Here is a 17441-nt window from a genome sequence, read left to right on the forward strand (position 1 = left end):
ACGATATTACCAATGTTTGAAGCAATATAAACATAGCAGAAACAGTTTTTAAAAAGGCTTTCATTACTTATTAAGGTGGTATACAACACAAGTTTTCCACTATAAAGTTTCTATTTTTCAGCTGGGCACAGTGGCTCACGCCTGTAATCCCAGCAATTTGGGAGGCCGAGGCGGGCGGATCACTTGAGGTCAGGAGTTAGAGACTGGCCTGGCCAACATGGTGGAACCCCAATTCTACTAAAAATATAAAAATTAGCTGGGCATGGTGGTGCGCACCTGTAATCCCAGCTACTTGGGAGGCTGAGGCAGGAGAATCACTTGGACTCGGGAGGCGGAGGTTGCAGTGAGCCGAGATCGTGCCACTGCACTCCAGCCTGGGTGACAGAGCCAGACTTTGTCTCAAAAGAAAAAAAAAAAAAAGAAATTTCTATTTTTCCCTTTGTAACCAGCACCTTGTGAAAAGATACTTTGAGATTGTGAAAATCCTGCTCCCTATCAAACTTTCACTACTTTTATCACCTACTAAAGATAAGTGGTTCTCAACCAGAGGATTTTGCACCCCAAAGGAGTATCTGGCAATGTCTGAAGATATTTTTTGTTCTAATCTAGGAGACTACGGGAAAATAGGCATAAAGGACATTGTTGAGACAAATGACAAAACCTGAATATGGGTTTTGGACCAGATAATATTATATCAATGTTAAATTTCCTGATCTTTACAACTGTATTTAGTTATATAAAATAATGGTTTTGCTTTTAGAAAATATACACTAAAATTGTCAGAGGCAAAAGAGTATACTGGTCAAAAACTTATTTTCAAATATTTCAGGGAAAAAAACAGTAGAGACAGAACAATAAAAAAATTGGGGCAAGATATAAACAATTGGTAATAAAATAATATATTTAGAAGGAATCTGGAAAGGTGTGAGCTATGTTACAATTGTTGATGTAAATTTACAAAAATTTAATAAGTCACATCAGAATTTCATACACTTTAAAAATCAATAGCAAAGCAAAATACTCACTTGTGAATACCACTACCAAAATGATTGCCAGATCAATGAAGAGAAACTGGAAGTCTCCTAGGTTACTTAAGATCTATAGAAGTAATTTTAAAAACATTATTAGGTTTTTGGAATTATTTTTATAGTGTCCCCAGGTTTTATTAATAGTTTGGATTTTCCCAAAAATGACACTTGGACTTGCTTCAAAATTGAAATATATGTGTCTCTGAAATTAACTATAATATGTATTTACAAATATTTGATTTAGTATATTAGTATAAAAGGCATCTCCTTAAAATTCATTCAATAGGCCGGGCACGGTGACTCACACCTGTAATCCCAGCACTTTGGGAGGCCGAGGCAGGCGCATCACGAGGTCAAGAGACGAGACCATCCTGGCCAACATGGTTTTTTGGCAAAAAGAAAACACTAACATTTACTCAAAATATTCAACGTTGTAAATTAGTATCCTCATCTAATACCATCCCTTCTGATACTTTCTACAAATGGTAAAATGGGATAGTGTCACCATGAGTCTTTAGGATGTCAGAACACTTTGGTTATAAAATCTGACAGGGTAACCTGTGGCCATTGCTGTTTATACTTTTTCTCCAAATGCAAACCATTCCCCAAATTCAACAAAGCACTGTTGAAACATCTTTTCTCATTTTAACTTTTTCAATCTGCTACTCAAACTACAGTAAATTGAAGGTAAATTTATAGGTACTACTCACATAAACAATTAATAATGGATGCACTCAAAATCAAACATATATACTCAACATCTTAATTTACTGTGCACATTTAGTGTTATCTCTGCACACAATATTAATACTCACAGAATACAGGAGAGTCACACTGAAGTACTGGATAATGCTGTACAATGCCATAAATTTAAACACACAGAAGGAAGTTATTAAAGCAGCACGGCCTTCCCTGTGAAAAGAAATCAAATACTGGCATGTGAATAAAAGCATTTTAAACTTCTTTTCCAAACCACAACTTTATCTTGACACATGAACATCAACATTCAATGGCTACAACAAAGCGCTTATATCCACCAAAAGAACTAAACCAAATGAGGAGTAGCAATCAATTGGTTACTAGTAAGTTATAGCTCAAATGTGCTAATCTGCTAATATTAAACAAATTCACATTACTTTTTGTAATTTTCTCTTCTGCATTATTAGAGCAAGAGAAAAAGGGATGAGAAAAATTTTAATTTGTACTACCTGATAAGGTTTGGCACACAGGAAATACTAGGAGTTTTAGAGGTAAAGGGAGATGCCACTGAAGCTTCGAGCTCTGATAAGGAAATGCCTCCGTGTGCCCTCTTCAAAGCCTAATAATTTTAAGACAACTGGTTAAGTTTTGTGAATATGATTTAGGCTACAGTAAGAACTACAAAAGTAAATCACAAAAACTATACTTACGCCACAATCATTTGCGCCATCACCACACATCCCAACAAAATAACTAAGAGACAAAACAATGTTAAGATTTTAATTAATTTCTTAAACTACAAAACATTTAACTTATTAAGATTTTTCTATTACAGTATTATAAAGAGCTAACACACCAGGATTTCCCCCAGTGGAACTACTGAATCTTTTTATTATAATGAACACAGGTGTGCTGTTTTGCAAATAGCACCAGACCGCAAGTGAAATGAGCTAGGTTATTGTCCTATTTCTGTCACATTATTGGCAAATCATTTTGGTGTCTCAATTTCCTCATCTTTAGAGCAAAGTGCTTGTGCCTACAGTCTTCGGTATGGCTACTTTTAAAGTTATCAGTAAAAATTTATCCCTTAATAACCTGAAACATAACTGTTTACTAAAATGATTAGCCACTTCTATCAAGATAGAGCACCTGAAAGAATGAAGTCATAGGTAGCACCTGGAGAAAAAACTGTGGATATTGTACTTTAGCTAAATAAAAAGCATATAAGACTTTTTAAAGAGGCACTTAAAGTTCTCGTCTACCTTACAGATCACAATTATATAAATATGAAATATTAATATAAGAAACATATATAAAAATTATTTTTCTGATGCTGAAATGAAACCATAATTCATCAAAAACCAAAAACAAAAAAGACACCAATACTTACTCAACATTTTGCAATGCTTCTATCAACTGTGTCTTCTGATCAGGTGCCATACGAGCAAACACGGTGCCATGCAACATCAACTGGAAAAAAATCAAATAAATTTCTTAAAAATATTGTTCACGATGTAGTCATGTGAACACATACATATACCCAAACTACTTACCTTAGGAACAAGGTCTTGAAAATGCTCCAGTATCACTGAAAATGATTTTCCATTCATTGCAAAATGATAACGAGTCATTTGAAGATCCTCTAAGCTATCATGGACCAATTTAACTGGAATAGCCTGTGTATGAGACATTGGGAACAATATTTAGGCAGACAAACCAAGTAAAACAATTCTATTTTAAACATATTTGTTCTAAACTTGAATTCTTTCATTTGATATGTTCCACAACATACTGAAAGAAAGTAAAAAGAAACTCAATTAAATATCAGTTTCAATTTGAAACGATGCATGAACTGAATATGATGGACCACCTGCATCATTTACCACTAGTTATTTGAAGAATACGATAAACATCTGGAATTCTTATACATTAAAACTATGCTTCTCATCTCAGCTAAATATCAAAATTTGAACATTGAGATTCCTGGGTCTGCCCCAGTCCTAATGAAATATAATCTCTGAAAAAATAGCCCAGACTTCTGTTTTCATTTAGTTTTTGCTTTACTGTGTTTTAATGCACCACTTTTTTTTTTTTTCCAGACTAAATTTAAACCAACAAACTTTAAAAGGGACAATCAATTTTGACCTTACCTCTGAGGCAATTGCTGATGGATGACTGCACTGTGTGAGGGAGTCTGCATAATGCCAATTTATTTTGGCAACTTTCCCATCCTTTGGAGGTAATGCTTCAGCAATAATCACTTTATCCTGAGGTAGAATCATTCCACAGTCTCTGGCCACAGAGACAGCAGTCAACATATTGTCACCTAATTTTCAAAGTATTTTAAATGCATTAAAATTAAAATGGAAACGTGAATGTATCAAACAAGTACTTGCTGAGAATCTACTACAGTCTCCACGACTGGGCTGGCGGAATAACGATAATGTATGGTTCTTCCCCTTAGAGTTTAAAAATCACAAAATTGGAGCATACTTATCAAAAGAAGTCTCAAATAATGCAAGCATGTATATGCTAAAGACAACATCTCACCCACAATTTTTAAAGCCAAATACAATTCTCAGTCTTTTCCAGTCACGTACTATTTGTATCTACACAATACCTGGCACAGCGCTACACACAGATCAGGTGGCTCAATAAGTATTTACCGAAATAACTTTGCAGTGACTAGTGGTCTGTGCAAGAACACCAGCACTATGCCATAGGAAAGGATGAATTACAAAAGCAAGATCATACAAAACAAAGAGTTAACAAAGGTAATAAGAACAGATGTAAATGAGAAACAAGAGAGACAACTTCTCAGTCATGAGAAGGAAGAACAGAAGAGCAGCAAGAACAGGATCTTAAAGGAGAAGCAGGCAAAGGTTTGTGGATCCCACTGCTACCAAAACAGAAGAGCAAGATATTTCTTTCCTCAATTTCCACACATTATTTCCAAGAATATCTTCCTATGACTTTTGGTATACAAAGCCATATTCTGGCAAGGGAAAAAAAATTTAAAAATAAATAAATAAATAAATAAAAGAGGAGGACGAGGAATGGGTGAAAAATGCCTTGACAGAGAAGACACAAGAACTAAGAATTGCTGGGATGTTAACAGACTTAGTTATCTTGAGTTATACGGTAAAATTATGTTATTAGATAGATCTCAAGAGTCTAAAACACAAAAATGTATACAGACTTTCTCCATATTAGTCTTACTGAACACATAAGTGCCATTAAGTATCTTAAATCTGATTATCTGCTAAGGAAAAAAACAAAAACCAGCTCTCACAATTTTACACAGCTAAGGAGTGAGAGTTATCTAATACTATTAACAGTACAGTAACAACAGGAGAATCCCTTAGATGTACTAGAAAAAAAACAAAAAACAAAAAGAAGGCTACTTCACTAGAATTCAAGCTAGGGTAATAAACAATATCTCACATATAAAAATTTCACGCTATCAAATATCTATTAATCATTTTCTATGTACTTGACAGTTCTAAAAATTGCAAAGGACCCCAGCATGAGTAAAACAGAATCCTAACCCTCAAGAATCTTATATTCTAGTACAGAAAACAAATCTACAAATAACACAAGGTATAATAAGTGCTATAAGAAATACATGAATAAACAGAGAAAACAAAAAGGAGTCAAGTTTAAATTTTTACAATGTACTTTTACTATTCTACTATATTTTCTATAAATAGGATTTGGTAGACCTCAAAAAGAATATGACAAAGTTATCTTGCACTTGGGAAAATATTCAGAGCTAAAAGAGAACTTAGGTTGAAACCACTATAGAATATATAATATTATTTTATAACTGATTATCCCTCAGTATTATGTAACTTCAACTCTGTCACACTCCATTTTGTTCTGTGTTCTTTGATAAAGTCTAACCTGTGACCATGACGGTGCGAATGTTGGCTTTATGCAAATCTTCAAGTACTGCAGGGGTTTCTTGCTTTAATTTGTTCTGCATTATAATTAATCCCATAAAATCCATGTTGTTCTCAATTGCATCTCTGCAGAAAAAGAAGTTTTAACACATAATGGTTTAGTCAAGTGAGTAAGCAACTTATGTACACAAACTTAAAATATCTTAGCAATTAAAAATGTAAGTTATAACACAGTTTAAAATATCTATAAATTAAAACATTTTATATGCTGAATAAACCACGTGTTCAGGAGTTCAATATCTCAATATAATAATCATTTGGAAATGTACGTCACTGTACACTAAACAATTCTAGTACTAAGGAATACTCATCTTGTATATTATCCAAAAATGTATAAGCATAAATATATTCTTTACTGCCCTCTACAACATATCCTAATTTAAATGTTAAGTGAAAAAGAAAAAACTGTGCCACAAGCACATTCAATAGTTTTCATGGATTCGTTATCAAGTCTGAGATCAATTCTATAAAACAATTACTGATCCTGAAAATGTGGCACAAGAACCATTAGCAATCCAACAATGAAATCTACTTGGGACTCAGAGATAGGTCTTTGAAAATACTACTAATATAGTTATCAAGATGCTATTCTTTAAATAACTGAGTATCAAGAATGCACCAGGCACTATGCTAGTCACTGGGAGGTTAAAGACAAAAAGGGATGATCTCTACTCACAAGAAACTTGGGTGGGGAAACAGAAATGCAACCAAAGAGATGCACACAAAAATAGTATGTGCTTCAGCACTATAAAAGAGATGAAGTCTGTTCAGTAATAGTCACGTTCTTAAGAAATCTCAGGTCAGGCATGGTACTTCATGCCTGTAATCCCAGTACTTTGGGAAGCTGAAATAGGAGGACTGCTTGAACCCTGGAGTTTGAGGACAGCCTGGGCAGCATAGTGAGACCCCATCTCTACAAAAAATGAAAAAACAATTAGCTGGGCATGGTGGCCTGTGCCTGCAGTCCCACTACGAGGAAGGGCTTGAGGAGCGAGGGTCATTTAAGGCCCAGGTGGTCAAGTCTGCAGTGAGACGGGTTGGTTCCACTGCACTCTAGCCTGAGCAACAGAGAGAGAGCCTATCTCAAAAGAAACAAACAAAAAAGGAAAACAAACAAAAAACACCTCAACTGACCTAAATTATACCATAGAAATTTTTTTCTCAATGGGGAAGGAGGAGGGTCTGTGGTCAAAGACTAGATTTTCAGACTTGGAATAACCAAACGATTTTTCTAACAAAATTCCAATAAAAGTTGCTTGAAGTATGTATCTATGAAATCTAAAATCTTTGAAACACCTAATTTCTAACAATGGCTGGTAAAGACATTAGAGAATAGTTGAGAAAATTAATATAAATGAAACTGCTGGTGGTAACAGCAGGAAAACGCCTTGAAACCTGAAACTGTATTTCAAAGTGCAAAGCTGTATCAATGTGAAGAGACTGCGTCAAAAGCACTAGCCATTTTCCTTCAGGCACTAGTTTCTGGCTTCAGCTCGTCTCCTAACTCTCTCATATCGTATGAATGATACAGGTCATGGAAATCTGACCCTCTAGTTAGTGAACAGTCCAATATTCAAGATATAAAGGCTTAAGCTATAAGGGAAACACTAAAACCCATTCCTACAAGGTAAAGTGGAAACACAGAGGTCTTAGTGGAAGGGTAAAGAAGAAAGGGAGTAGAGGAAGAGAGGAAAGTTAACAAGGAGGGACAGAGTGTCCTCAGCACAAGAAACAGTCCATCCAATGGCATGGACGGATGTCTCAAGATGACACGCTCAAGAACTATAGGCGGCTGGACGCAGTGGCTCACACCTGTAATCCCAGCACTTTGAGAGGCCAAGGCGGGCAGATCACGAGGTCAGGAGTTCGAGACCAGCCTGGCCAACATAGTGAAGCCCCGTCTCTACCTAAAATACAAAAATTAGCCAGGCATGGTGGTGTGCACCTGTAGTTCCAGCTACTCAGGAGGCTCAGGAAGGAGAATCACTTGAACCCGGCAGGCGGAGGTTGTGGTGAACTGACATCGTGCCACTGCACTCCAGCCTGGGTAACAGAGTGAGATTTCGTCTCAAAAGAAAAAAAAAAAACTGTAGGCAATTCAATAAGTAGTGTTTATGGGGGAAAATGGCAAAGGCATCCATTTTCTTATCCCCTAGCACCCTTGCTAGTGTGAAGCTATAAACTAAGAAGAGACTAACGTGTCCTTAGTAGGAATTAGGATATAATATTGTATATGTTTGTGGTTCCCGACATGCATATGTATCACATAATTTGGGTAGAGGTGTTTCTTTTTTTTTTAAACTCATGCTTAGACCATCTCCCCCAAATAGGCAATTTAGCAGGACAGCCAAGTGACACTCCTTTCTGCTTACAAAAAACTAGGTACATCGTGAAGTGTTCCTAAACAAAAATGCTATCCTCAAAGCTAGGTCTGGATCAGTTACAGTCAAAGTGACAATACTTGAATATGACACTGTCATTTGATGGGGGGAATGGAGAGCACTGGGGATTAGGAAAGAAGTGGAGTAGAAGGAGCTTGGTCACTATGACTCATTATATTCTGACTGAATTAGTAGTTAGATCTAACCCCTGGGCAAAAGTGAGAAGATCAATTGGAGAAAATAAACTTCTATAAAATTACATTTACTGTTCTTGGAATGTGCCTGACACACAGTGGGCACACAATAATTAACAAATTGAAAATAGTTTCAAAGAGCTTTAAGAAAAAACATATGATGTTACAATAACGTAAGGAAACATAGGTCAATAGTCAATACTGAATGATCACTTAAGGCCAGGAGTTCGAGGCCAGCCTGGCCAACATGGCAAAAACCCTGTCTCTATTAAAAATATAAAAATTAGTCAGGTGTAGTGGCACATGCCTATAATCCCAGCTACTTGGGAGGATGAGGCACAAGAATTGCTTGAACCTGGGAGGCAGAGGTTGCAGTGACCTGAGACTGTGCCAATGTACTCTAGCCTGGGTACAGGGTGAGACTGTCTCTCAAAAAAAAAAAAAAAAAACCCAGAATGAAAGGAAATCAGGCAGTGGGGAAAATGTACTTTTACTTCACTCACCTAAAACAATACTGTATTAGATATCTTTTCATACATTCAACAAATACTCAATTACATGCAAATTACTGTGCATGAATGATATAAACATAAATGACGATGACTGGGAAACTAGGAAAGCCATTCAACCTCACCTGCTAATATTCTGTACTTTATGCCATGTCAGTTTTGACTCTAATTTTCTGTGTGCAAGAGCAATCACACGGAAGCCCTGTTTAGTGAAGTCTTCCAAAACGTTTTGAAAATCTACAGGAACTTTTTAAAAGAAAGAGTAAATGTCATTGTTAGAGTTGCTAATACAAGTTTACACAAATACCAGAATTTTACCCAAAGCATAGCTATTTCCTTACCTGTTTCAGGTTTACAAAGACTGGCAATGACCTCGGGTGCTCCTTTCATGTAGGCATCCATTTTCTTATCCCCTAGCACCCTTGCAACCACACTCATACGTTGTAAAGCAGAAGAAAATGGAAACTGGCGAACAATTCCTATCTCATAAATAGCCTATATAATTTCAAAAGACGCACAAGCACTTATTATTCTTAAAAAATCAAAACAAATATACTTAGGTAACAAGTAAACATTCTTCACTTACTGGAAGTTCAAACAGCTCCTAAAAACGAAACAAAACAAGAAGAAATAGTACAGATTAACTCTATTAACATACTGAAGTTAGAAAAAGTTTACTAAGCATCCACAAAACATTATTTGGAAAAGAAACAAGCGACTGTTTTTCAAAGTCAGGATTCAAGATTCCTTCTATACTACTTCCGATTTTTAAAAAGTATGTTCTTAAATATTTTCAAATGTTCTGCTATCCTGAAAATATTAACATTCAAGTACGAAAATAAAGGGTGCAAGCAAGTGTACATACCAAAAAACAAAAAATAAAAATTAAAAAAATAATAAACTGGCCAGGCACAGTGGCTCATGCCTGTAATCCCAGCACCTCGGGAGGCCAAGGCGAGTGGATCACTCGAGGGCAGGAGTTCGAGACAAGACTTATCAACATGACGAAACCCTCTCTTTACTAAAAATACAAAAATCAGCCAGGTGCAGTGGCGCGTGCCTGTAATCCCAGCTACTCAGGAGGCTGAGGTGGGAGAATCGCTTGAACCCAGGAGGTGGAGGTTGCAGTGAGCTGAGATCTCACCACTGCACTCCAGCCCGGGTGACAGAGCTAGACTCTGTCTCAAAAAATAGTAATAAACTCTGGAAAGAACAAATATAAACAGGAAGGAAAATGAATTACCCAGAATCTTGCCAACCAGTTAACAAATAAGATAAAGTGGTGTTTATTAGAATCTTGGTAAATTTCTTGGATATGTAATAGTTATACATGTAAAAAAATTTTCAGGTAACTTAAAAAACAATAATAAACTAAGGGGAATATATTTGAAAATTCACTGAAAGTAAAGCCTTTCATACATACTTTTTATTAAATTCTAGGAATACAGATGCAATTTAAGAGGATTAACCACCAGCTGTATAAATCACAAGGCACTAAGCTGCTCAGTAAATAGGAAGGAAAAGTGATAGGACTGAAAATTAAATCTCAACATAGAGGTGTAGTTTCTGAGAAACGCAGTTAAAATATTCCTATCTCTGCATAAGAGTTAAATAAAGGACTTGTGTGACTTCCTCTTCTAGCAACATTTCAAAATGAGAATTAAATGTAAGTAAGCAGGCTGGGAGCGGTGGCTCACACCTGTAATCCCAGCACCTGGGGAGGTCAAGGTGGGGGGATCACTTGAGCCCAGGAGTTTGAGACCAGCTTGGGCAACATAGCAAGACCTTGTCTTTATAAAAAATGAAAATTTAAAAATTTAAAAATAAATATAAGTAACCACCAACAGTTTTATTCAGCTTTAAGTGATTTCTCACCATTTCTTGGTTTCCTGCAGGGGTAGATTCAGGAAGCAGTTGTTTGGGAGGACGAACCACTGTGGGCATAATTCGATTATGAAGTGCTGTTTCTTCTTCAGTTGCTTCTTCCAGAATCTGGAACAAAAAAAAAAAAAAACAACCAACCATTCAAGCACTGCTTTATAAAACTGAATTCATGGTTCCATTTTTAAATGGAACATTATGGCCATTTTCAATAATTAAAAAAAAATGTATGTCCAAGGAACAAATGAGCACTACTGGATCACTAACATAAGTAAAAGAAAATATGAACAAAGATGTTGAGTTAGATAGCTAGCAACCCATGGGAGAAGGGTTGCTTCATTCAGGGTTAGAAGCAGAATAAAGAAACAGAAACTTATCTCGCTTCGCTCTTACAACTTGTTGAGTTTAGAGACTAGCTCTGCAAAAGACAAAAGGTCTTGCAGTCCCCAGAATTTTCAGTCTCATCCAGTGATTCCTTTCTGCTACCAAGAAAGGATTCAAAAGTACATAGAGCTCAGATATGGTTAGCAGAACCGCTGGGCCAAGAATGGGCTAAAGTACAAAGATACGAGTTTAGAGTTTTTCAGCTTGAATACTTCTAGTTAAGCTACTACTTTGAAGAACCTTTTTTTGGTGAAAAATGTTCAAAGAAAAACCTATATTAAACACACACTATAACTAGTGGGATCAATAAATGAAAAAATGATAGGGAACTGTGAAAAATTAGTCAATTTTGGACAATTCTAAGACACTTTTTTTGTATCTTAACATCTCTAAAATTGGGATGCATCTTGTATCATATGACATCAATCACATCAAGTCACAGTTGTGACTGGCTATGTGAAACCATTTCATTGATAAGTAAGCTCTGGGAGGATCAAGCATCAAAGCAACTCAAGGCCAATGAAATATGCCATTATACAAATCTTCTTAATCAATTTCTTTGAAGATCCACCAATACTGAACACTAAATCTACTGAAAATCTATTCAGTTGGAGAAAAGTTTAGAGAAGAAAGATAAATCAGCCCATTTTTGTTATTCTCTCTACAAATGAAGTGAGGCCTCCTTTTTGGAATTAAATGTCAAGAGTGTTTACCGTGGACTTTCAGTAGTTGGCAGATGGAGCACTTATCCAGTCACCCTCTCCCTCCCTCCCTTTCAAAATGTGGGGAGGGAGGGAGGGGGGTGAGGAGGCAGGGAAGAGGGAGAGAGGATCGGGTAAATGTAAACAGAAAACAAACCTGAAGGAAGGGATTTCAAATATGGAAACAAAGGGCAAACTGAAACCTATGGATGGATACAAAGGGGAACAAAACAGTAGACCAGAAAAAACACAAGATACCAGGTGAGGCAGGAACATTTATCAGCCAGAATAGCTGAGCTAAAGAAAGCCAAACAAAAAACTAGGGAGTCCTCCTCCAGAGACATAAACTGAATGTCTGACAGGAGCAAAGGCTTCTAACATGAGGGTGAGGATTCCAGAGGACAAAGCTCCACATGTGCCAGCATGGTGAGAATGGGTGAGGAAAGCATCGGAAAGGCTAACTCTGAAACTATTCCTTTGAAACTTTAAGAACCCCTGTCGATAAGACCCCACTAGACACACAGCAAGCACCATCCCCCACCCCCCAACAAGCCTTCCCGATCAGAGAGACACTTCTCAGAAACACTAACATACATATGGGCAAGGGTAAAAGTATAAGTAGCTCACTGCAGCTATGCAGAATTACCAAGTCAGATCTTCATTTTTATAGTAAAAAAGTGCCATCCAGACGTACAACGAAAACCAAAAGCATGAAGGAGAGACACCAAGCATGGGGTGGGGGCCAGAGGAGACCGTAACCCCAGAGAAAATAAATAAATAATTAAGAAGCCAGAACGGAACTCTAAAAATGAACTGTCTTTGTTATCTATAAAAGAAGAACCGAATGCTGTAAAATGGTAACAACCAGAGAACATAAGCAGGCGCTCAGAAATTAAAAGCACCAACGGCAAAAATAGAAGGAAGTTATAAACAAACAAACACATGTGCATGTGTGTGGACACAGTAAACAAAAGACAGGTAAAAAAGAACAATGAAGACATAGGAGTTTATACTCCTTCGCCTGTGGCCAAGAAATTGTGTCAGTTAAGATCATCTTACTGGCTCTGCTCCACCGCCCCAAGTTGCTGACCCCGGTTTATCTCAAACACAAGGCAGGGGCCTCAGCTGGTCAACCTCTATTAAAGGAGTACTAAATGGGTTAACGAAAAGTTACTTTTGCACGATTTTAAAAATATTTCTCTAGTGATATAGCTTTAGAAATTACATAGTTCCTTTTAGGGTACAAGATAGACTGTCATTAAAACAAAAAGCAGAAATAATCCTTCCATGAGGTAATTTAATTTTTAATTATTATTTTCCTAAAGTTATTTGTATTTTAAAATATTTGACTTACCCATCCAATGGCCTCAAACATTTTCAAATCAAGTGGATCACCAGAAAGCACTCCTTCAATTTTTGTCAGTGAATGACAAGTAGCCAAACAAGCAACAAACTGGGATTTTACCAACATCTCATTGCACACATTTTCTTCTGGTGAAAGAAATCTAAGCAGAAGATACACTGAATTAGTTTCATAAATCCTAAGATTCAAGATAATATTCTAATAGGGCTTTTCTGGTTTTGTAATTTTAAAAATATATATATTTTAAATCCCAAACTCAGCTTCTAAGAAAGAGAAACTGCCAAGTGCCAGAAATAGTGGGAAAAGAAAACCAGAGGGGTAACGAACTTGAGCTGATGCTATGGCTGCTGAGGAGATGAAGGCAGGAAGCCATCTCAGTAAACTAAGAACTTGGGATTTAATACCCACAAAAGGACAGGAAACCACGTTTAGCCCCATGCAAAGTGGGAAGCTGGTACTGAAATGATCCCTCCGACTCAGGAAAGTCTACTCTTGAAGAGCTACACACTCTTGGGAAAAGGGTTGACGAGAAAAAATTCACCCATAGACTTAAAGGCATTAATTATGAATAAGCTTGTCTATTTCCTCACCCAAAGTCCAAGAAAATAGCTAGTATCTGCATAAAATTTACTACGAACCAGGCATTATTCTAAGAACTTTAAATTTATTGACCCATTATCCTCACACTATACAAAGGTGTTTTATTACCCTCATTATAGATGAGAAAACTGAAGCAGGGTGTTGAAGTGACTTGTCCCAGGTTACACAGCCCATAAGTAGCAGAGCAAGGATTGAAACACAGGAGGCCAGTTAAAGCCGGTATGACACCGTTGATTACCACTGGGGCTCTTAGCCAAGCAAAGTCAGAACTTCTCCAGAGGGGAGCTCAAAGAAAAATTCTGTTAAGAATGAGTCCATAATTTAAAAGATGTGCTAGCAAGCAATTCACCAGGAGTGTCAACAGACATAACAAAGACAGAATTAGAATCCTATAAATTTGGCCAGGCATAGTGGCTGATGCCCGTCATCCCAGCGTTTTGGGAGGCTGAGGCAGGAGGATCATTTGAGGCCAGGAGTTCAAAACCAGTCTGGGAAATATATTGAGACACCCATCCCTATTTTTAAAATAAAAAAAATAAAGAATCCCATAAGTTTAAGATAACAGAATGGCAAATCTGAAAGAATGCAAAAAGGGCATTTAAAAATTAGACTTAGAAAAAGAGTAAGACACTTTAAATGCGAGAGTAGGGGTAGGAGCAGACTTGGAAAGAACCAAGTAAACTGTCTCGTCCAACACATGGTTAGGATTCCCAGAAGGAGAGAAAACAAAACACAAGGAAAAGGCCATAATGGAAGTAAAAAAGGCCTGAAAATTTTCCAGAATTTATGAAAAACATGAATGCATGAAATCAAGAAGCTTCATGAATCCTGTACACACAAATAAAAAGATCATGGTGAATCTGCAGAAATTAAGGGTGAAGAAATATTCTTCAAGCAATCAGAGAGAAAAAAGATTACTAAAGAGACTAGGATTTATCAGTACCAATTAACAAAAGGTATTAAGAGAAATGAAATCACACGTTCAAAGTACTGAGAGAACACAAGTGTCAAACCTAGAAATCTGTACAGTTACATGATCACCCAAGAGTGACAGTGGGCTGCTCTGCCTATGGAGGAGCCATTCTTTATTCCTTCACTTTCTTAATAAACTCACTTTCACCAAAAAAAAAAAAAAAAAAAAAAAGTGACAGTGAAACAAAGCAAATGAATGTAGTTACAGAAGATGGCAATTTATACAAGATGCAATGGTTAAGATATTTGTATACCTAGGTAAATCTAAGCATGCAGAATGTGTAAGACCAAAATCATAATCAGAAAATATATTATGCAACAAATACATATAGGAAAGGAGGAGAATAACCAAAAGTATTTTACAGTCCATAGGTTTGTTTTGGGGGACAGGGGGTTGGTTAAAAGGCAGTACTGACACCCATGAACTTTAAGTATAAATATTGATAATGTAAGAACAAGCAGTGTAAGATTAGGATGCATAAAATGAGAAAAGGAGAGAAAAAATGAGAATATGAAAATGTGTATGTAAATTGGGGGAGCAATGGTAGAAATAATTTCAAATATATCTGAATAAATGTGCACGTCATGGCACAGAAAGATTGAAAAGTAAACAGGTGACAAAACACATACTAAGCAAACATCAGGCAAAAGAAAGCTGGTATAGAGCTACATAATTATAAGACAAAAGAGAATTGAAGGCAACATGCACTACTAGGGATAAGAAAGGTCGCAATGTGACATACTATTTTCCAAGACATAACAACTCTTGAAATTACATTAGCCAAACAATACTGTCTCTCAAGCTATATAAACCAAAATTTAGCAGACTTTTGGGGCGGAGGGAAGACATAAACAAAACTACTGGAGTAAAACTTTTGAGCTTCAAAAACCAACAGAAACAAAAGTAAAGAGATGAGCCAGAGACTAGTGGGATAATTTTCAATACACACTATTGAAAAAGATTACTATTCAGAAAATAAAAAAGACCACTAACAAATAAATAAGATAGACTTCACATGAGGATATAAACACACAATACACAGAAGAATGCTAAGTAACCCTCCCTCCAAAAATGTGAAAAGATGCTCAATTTTATAAGAAACGAGACGAATGTAAGCAAAACCACAATGTAATACTCATATCCATCCATCTGGCAAAAATTACAAGTCTGAAGTTTGGCAAGAACGTGGAGCAAAAAGATCTTTATCCACTGAAAGAGAAAGTAGAAGTAAGCTGAAGCTGTGCCCATGCTATGGCCCAGCATTTCCATTTACAGGGATCTAGCATACTGAAACTCAGCCACATGCCTTCCAGTTGTGTGTAAGAACTTTAATTGCAGCACCATTTGTAACAGTGCAGACAAAAAAGAAGAAAAAACAGAATTGTCCCTTAGTAGAAGGTCAGACAAGGTTTAATCATACAATGGAATAAGACAGAGCAGTTAAAATTGATAAACTAGATCTGCACATATCAACATGGATAAATCCTGAAAACAACGTTTAGAGAGGGGAAAAAAGCAGCAAAACATAAGTACAGTATATCATTCATGGATACTTATTTATAGATTTATACTTAGAAAAAATATAAAATACACAAAAATAATTTCAGAATTGCAGTAAGAATTGGGGAAGGGATAGAGTGGGACTTTGGCAATTTCTGTAATATTTTAATCTTTTAAAGGAAGAGATCTGAAGCAAATATGGCAACATGTCCACAGTTCAATCCTGGTGTGGGTACCCAGTTGTCTGTTACATTACTTCCTTTATGTTTGAATGTTGCATATGATACAATATTAAAAATTAACTAATAAACTATCAAGTCTAACTAACATTTACCGTGCATTTTCCACTCGTTGAATCCCCCAAAGATCTAAACCATCTTCAGTTAGAGTTCCAGTCTAAAAAACAAAAAAGCACACATGCACAAAGTATGGATGATGCCTCAAAAAAACCCAAAACAGAAAAATAAAAAACCACCACACAGCATTAGAAACTATGCTACACATAACATGATGGAGTTCTACAGAGTTAAAAAAAGAAACAGGTGAGATACCTGATAGAGAATGGCTTCCAGGACATATGGCTAAAGTGGGAAAGGGGGTGCAAACAATGCTCACAAGTCTTCTACATAAGGGGAGAGGGGTATATATTTATGTGCTTATACTATCAACAAAAATCAATGGAAGGATGCATCAATTAACCTATCTTATCAATCAATAAAGGATGCCCATAAAGGAAAGAAGGATTACTGTACAGGGAGAGCCAAGAGGAATAGGTTAAAGTCTATCAGGAGGAAGCAACTGGCCAAATCCACAAGGTAAATGACCTGGTTTCTTCAACAAAATAATTGGAGATAAGGGGCAAGTAAAGGCAAATGTTACATGTTAATTGTAAGCAATGCAATCCCTATTTGGATTCTGACTGAAAAATCAATTAGTAAAAATTTGAGATTTGAGGAAATCTCAACTGGATATTAGAAAAACTAAAGAACTACTAATTCTGTTCAATGTGATAGTGGTATTTTAAATATCTTATCCTCTAGACACATATTGAGGGAGTTATGGGTGAAATAATTTGTCTGATGTCCCCTTCAAAATGAGCAGATAGATAAAATAAGATGGACAATGTGTTGATAACTGATAAAGCTGGGTAATGAGTAAATGAGGGTTTATTATACATGCATCTTTTCTCCACTTTTGTCTGTTTAAAAATTTTAGTGAAGTTTCCAAAAAAGACAAGCATAAGTGAAATTTTTTGCCAACAGATAA

The 17441-nt window shown here is 36.3% G+C and overlaps 1 protein-coding gene across 7 annotated transcripts in view; it reads right to left on the minus strand.

Moving 5' to 3' along the window:
- ATP13A3 (ATPase 13A3) overlaps positions 1–17441 on the minus strand; it is an 86209-nt gene that overhangs the window by 25202 nt on the left and 43566 nt on the right. For all 7 annotated transcript variants that reach the window (XR_005241956.2, XM_038003081.2, XM_038003084.2 and 4 more), the window contains 14 exons: positions 16510–16571; positions 13094–13244; positions 10649–10765; positions 9360–9377; positions 9115–9268; positions 8899–9019; positions 5631–5755; positions 3878–4053; positions 3281–3403; positions 3118–3197; positions 2438–2480; positions 2237–2346; positions 1844–1940; positions 1026–1098 (listed from right to left, as the gene is read on the minus strand). Coding sequence is in view for 6 of the 7 variants with exons in the window: in XM_038003081.2 (XP_037859009.1) it covers positions 1026–1098; positions 1844–1940; positions 2237–2346; positions 2438–2480; positions 3118–3197; positions 3281–3403; positions 3878–4053; positions 5631–5755; positions 8899–9019; positions 9115–9268; positions 9360–9377; positions 10649–10765; positions 13094–13244; positions 16510–16571 (1450 nt within the window). In the remaining variant the exon portion in view is untranslated. The remainder of the gene's footprint in view (positions 1–1025; positions 1099–1843; positions 1941–2236; positions 2347–2437; positions 2481–3117; positions 3198–3280; positions 3404–3877; positions 4054–5630; positions 5756–8898; positions 9020–9114; positions 9269–9359; positions 9378–10648; positions 10766–13093; positions 13245–16509; positions 16572–17441) is intronic.

The sequence above is a fragment of the Chlorocebus sabaeus genome, chromosome 15 (assembly GCF_047675955.1).
Source record: "Chlorocebus sabaeus isolate Y175 chromosome 15, mChlSab1.0.hap1, whole genome shotgun sequence".
Taxonomy (NCBI): Eukaryota; Metazoa; Chordata; class Mammalia; order Primates; family Cercopithecidae; genus Chlorocebus; species Chlorocebus sabaeus.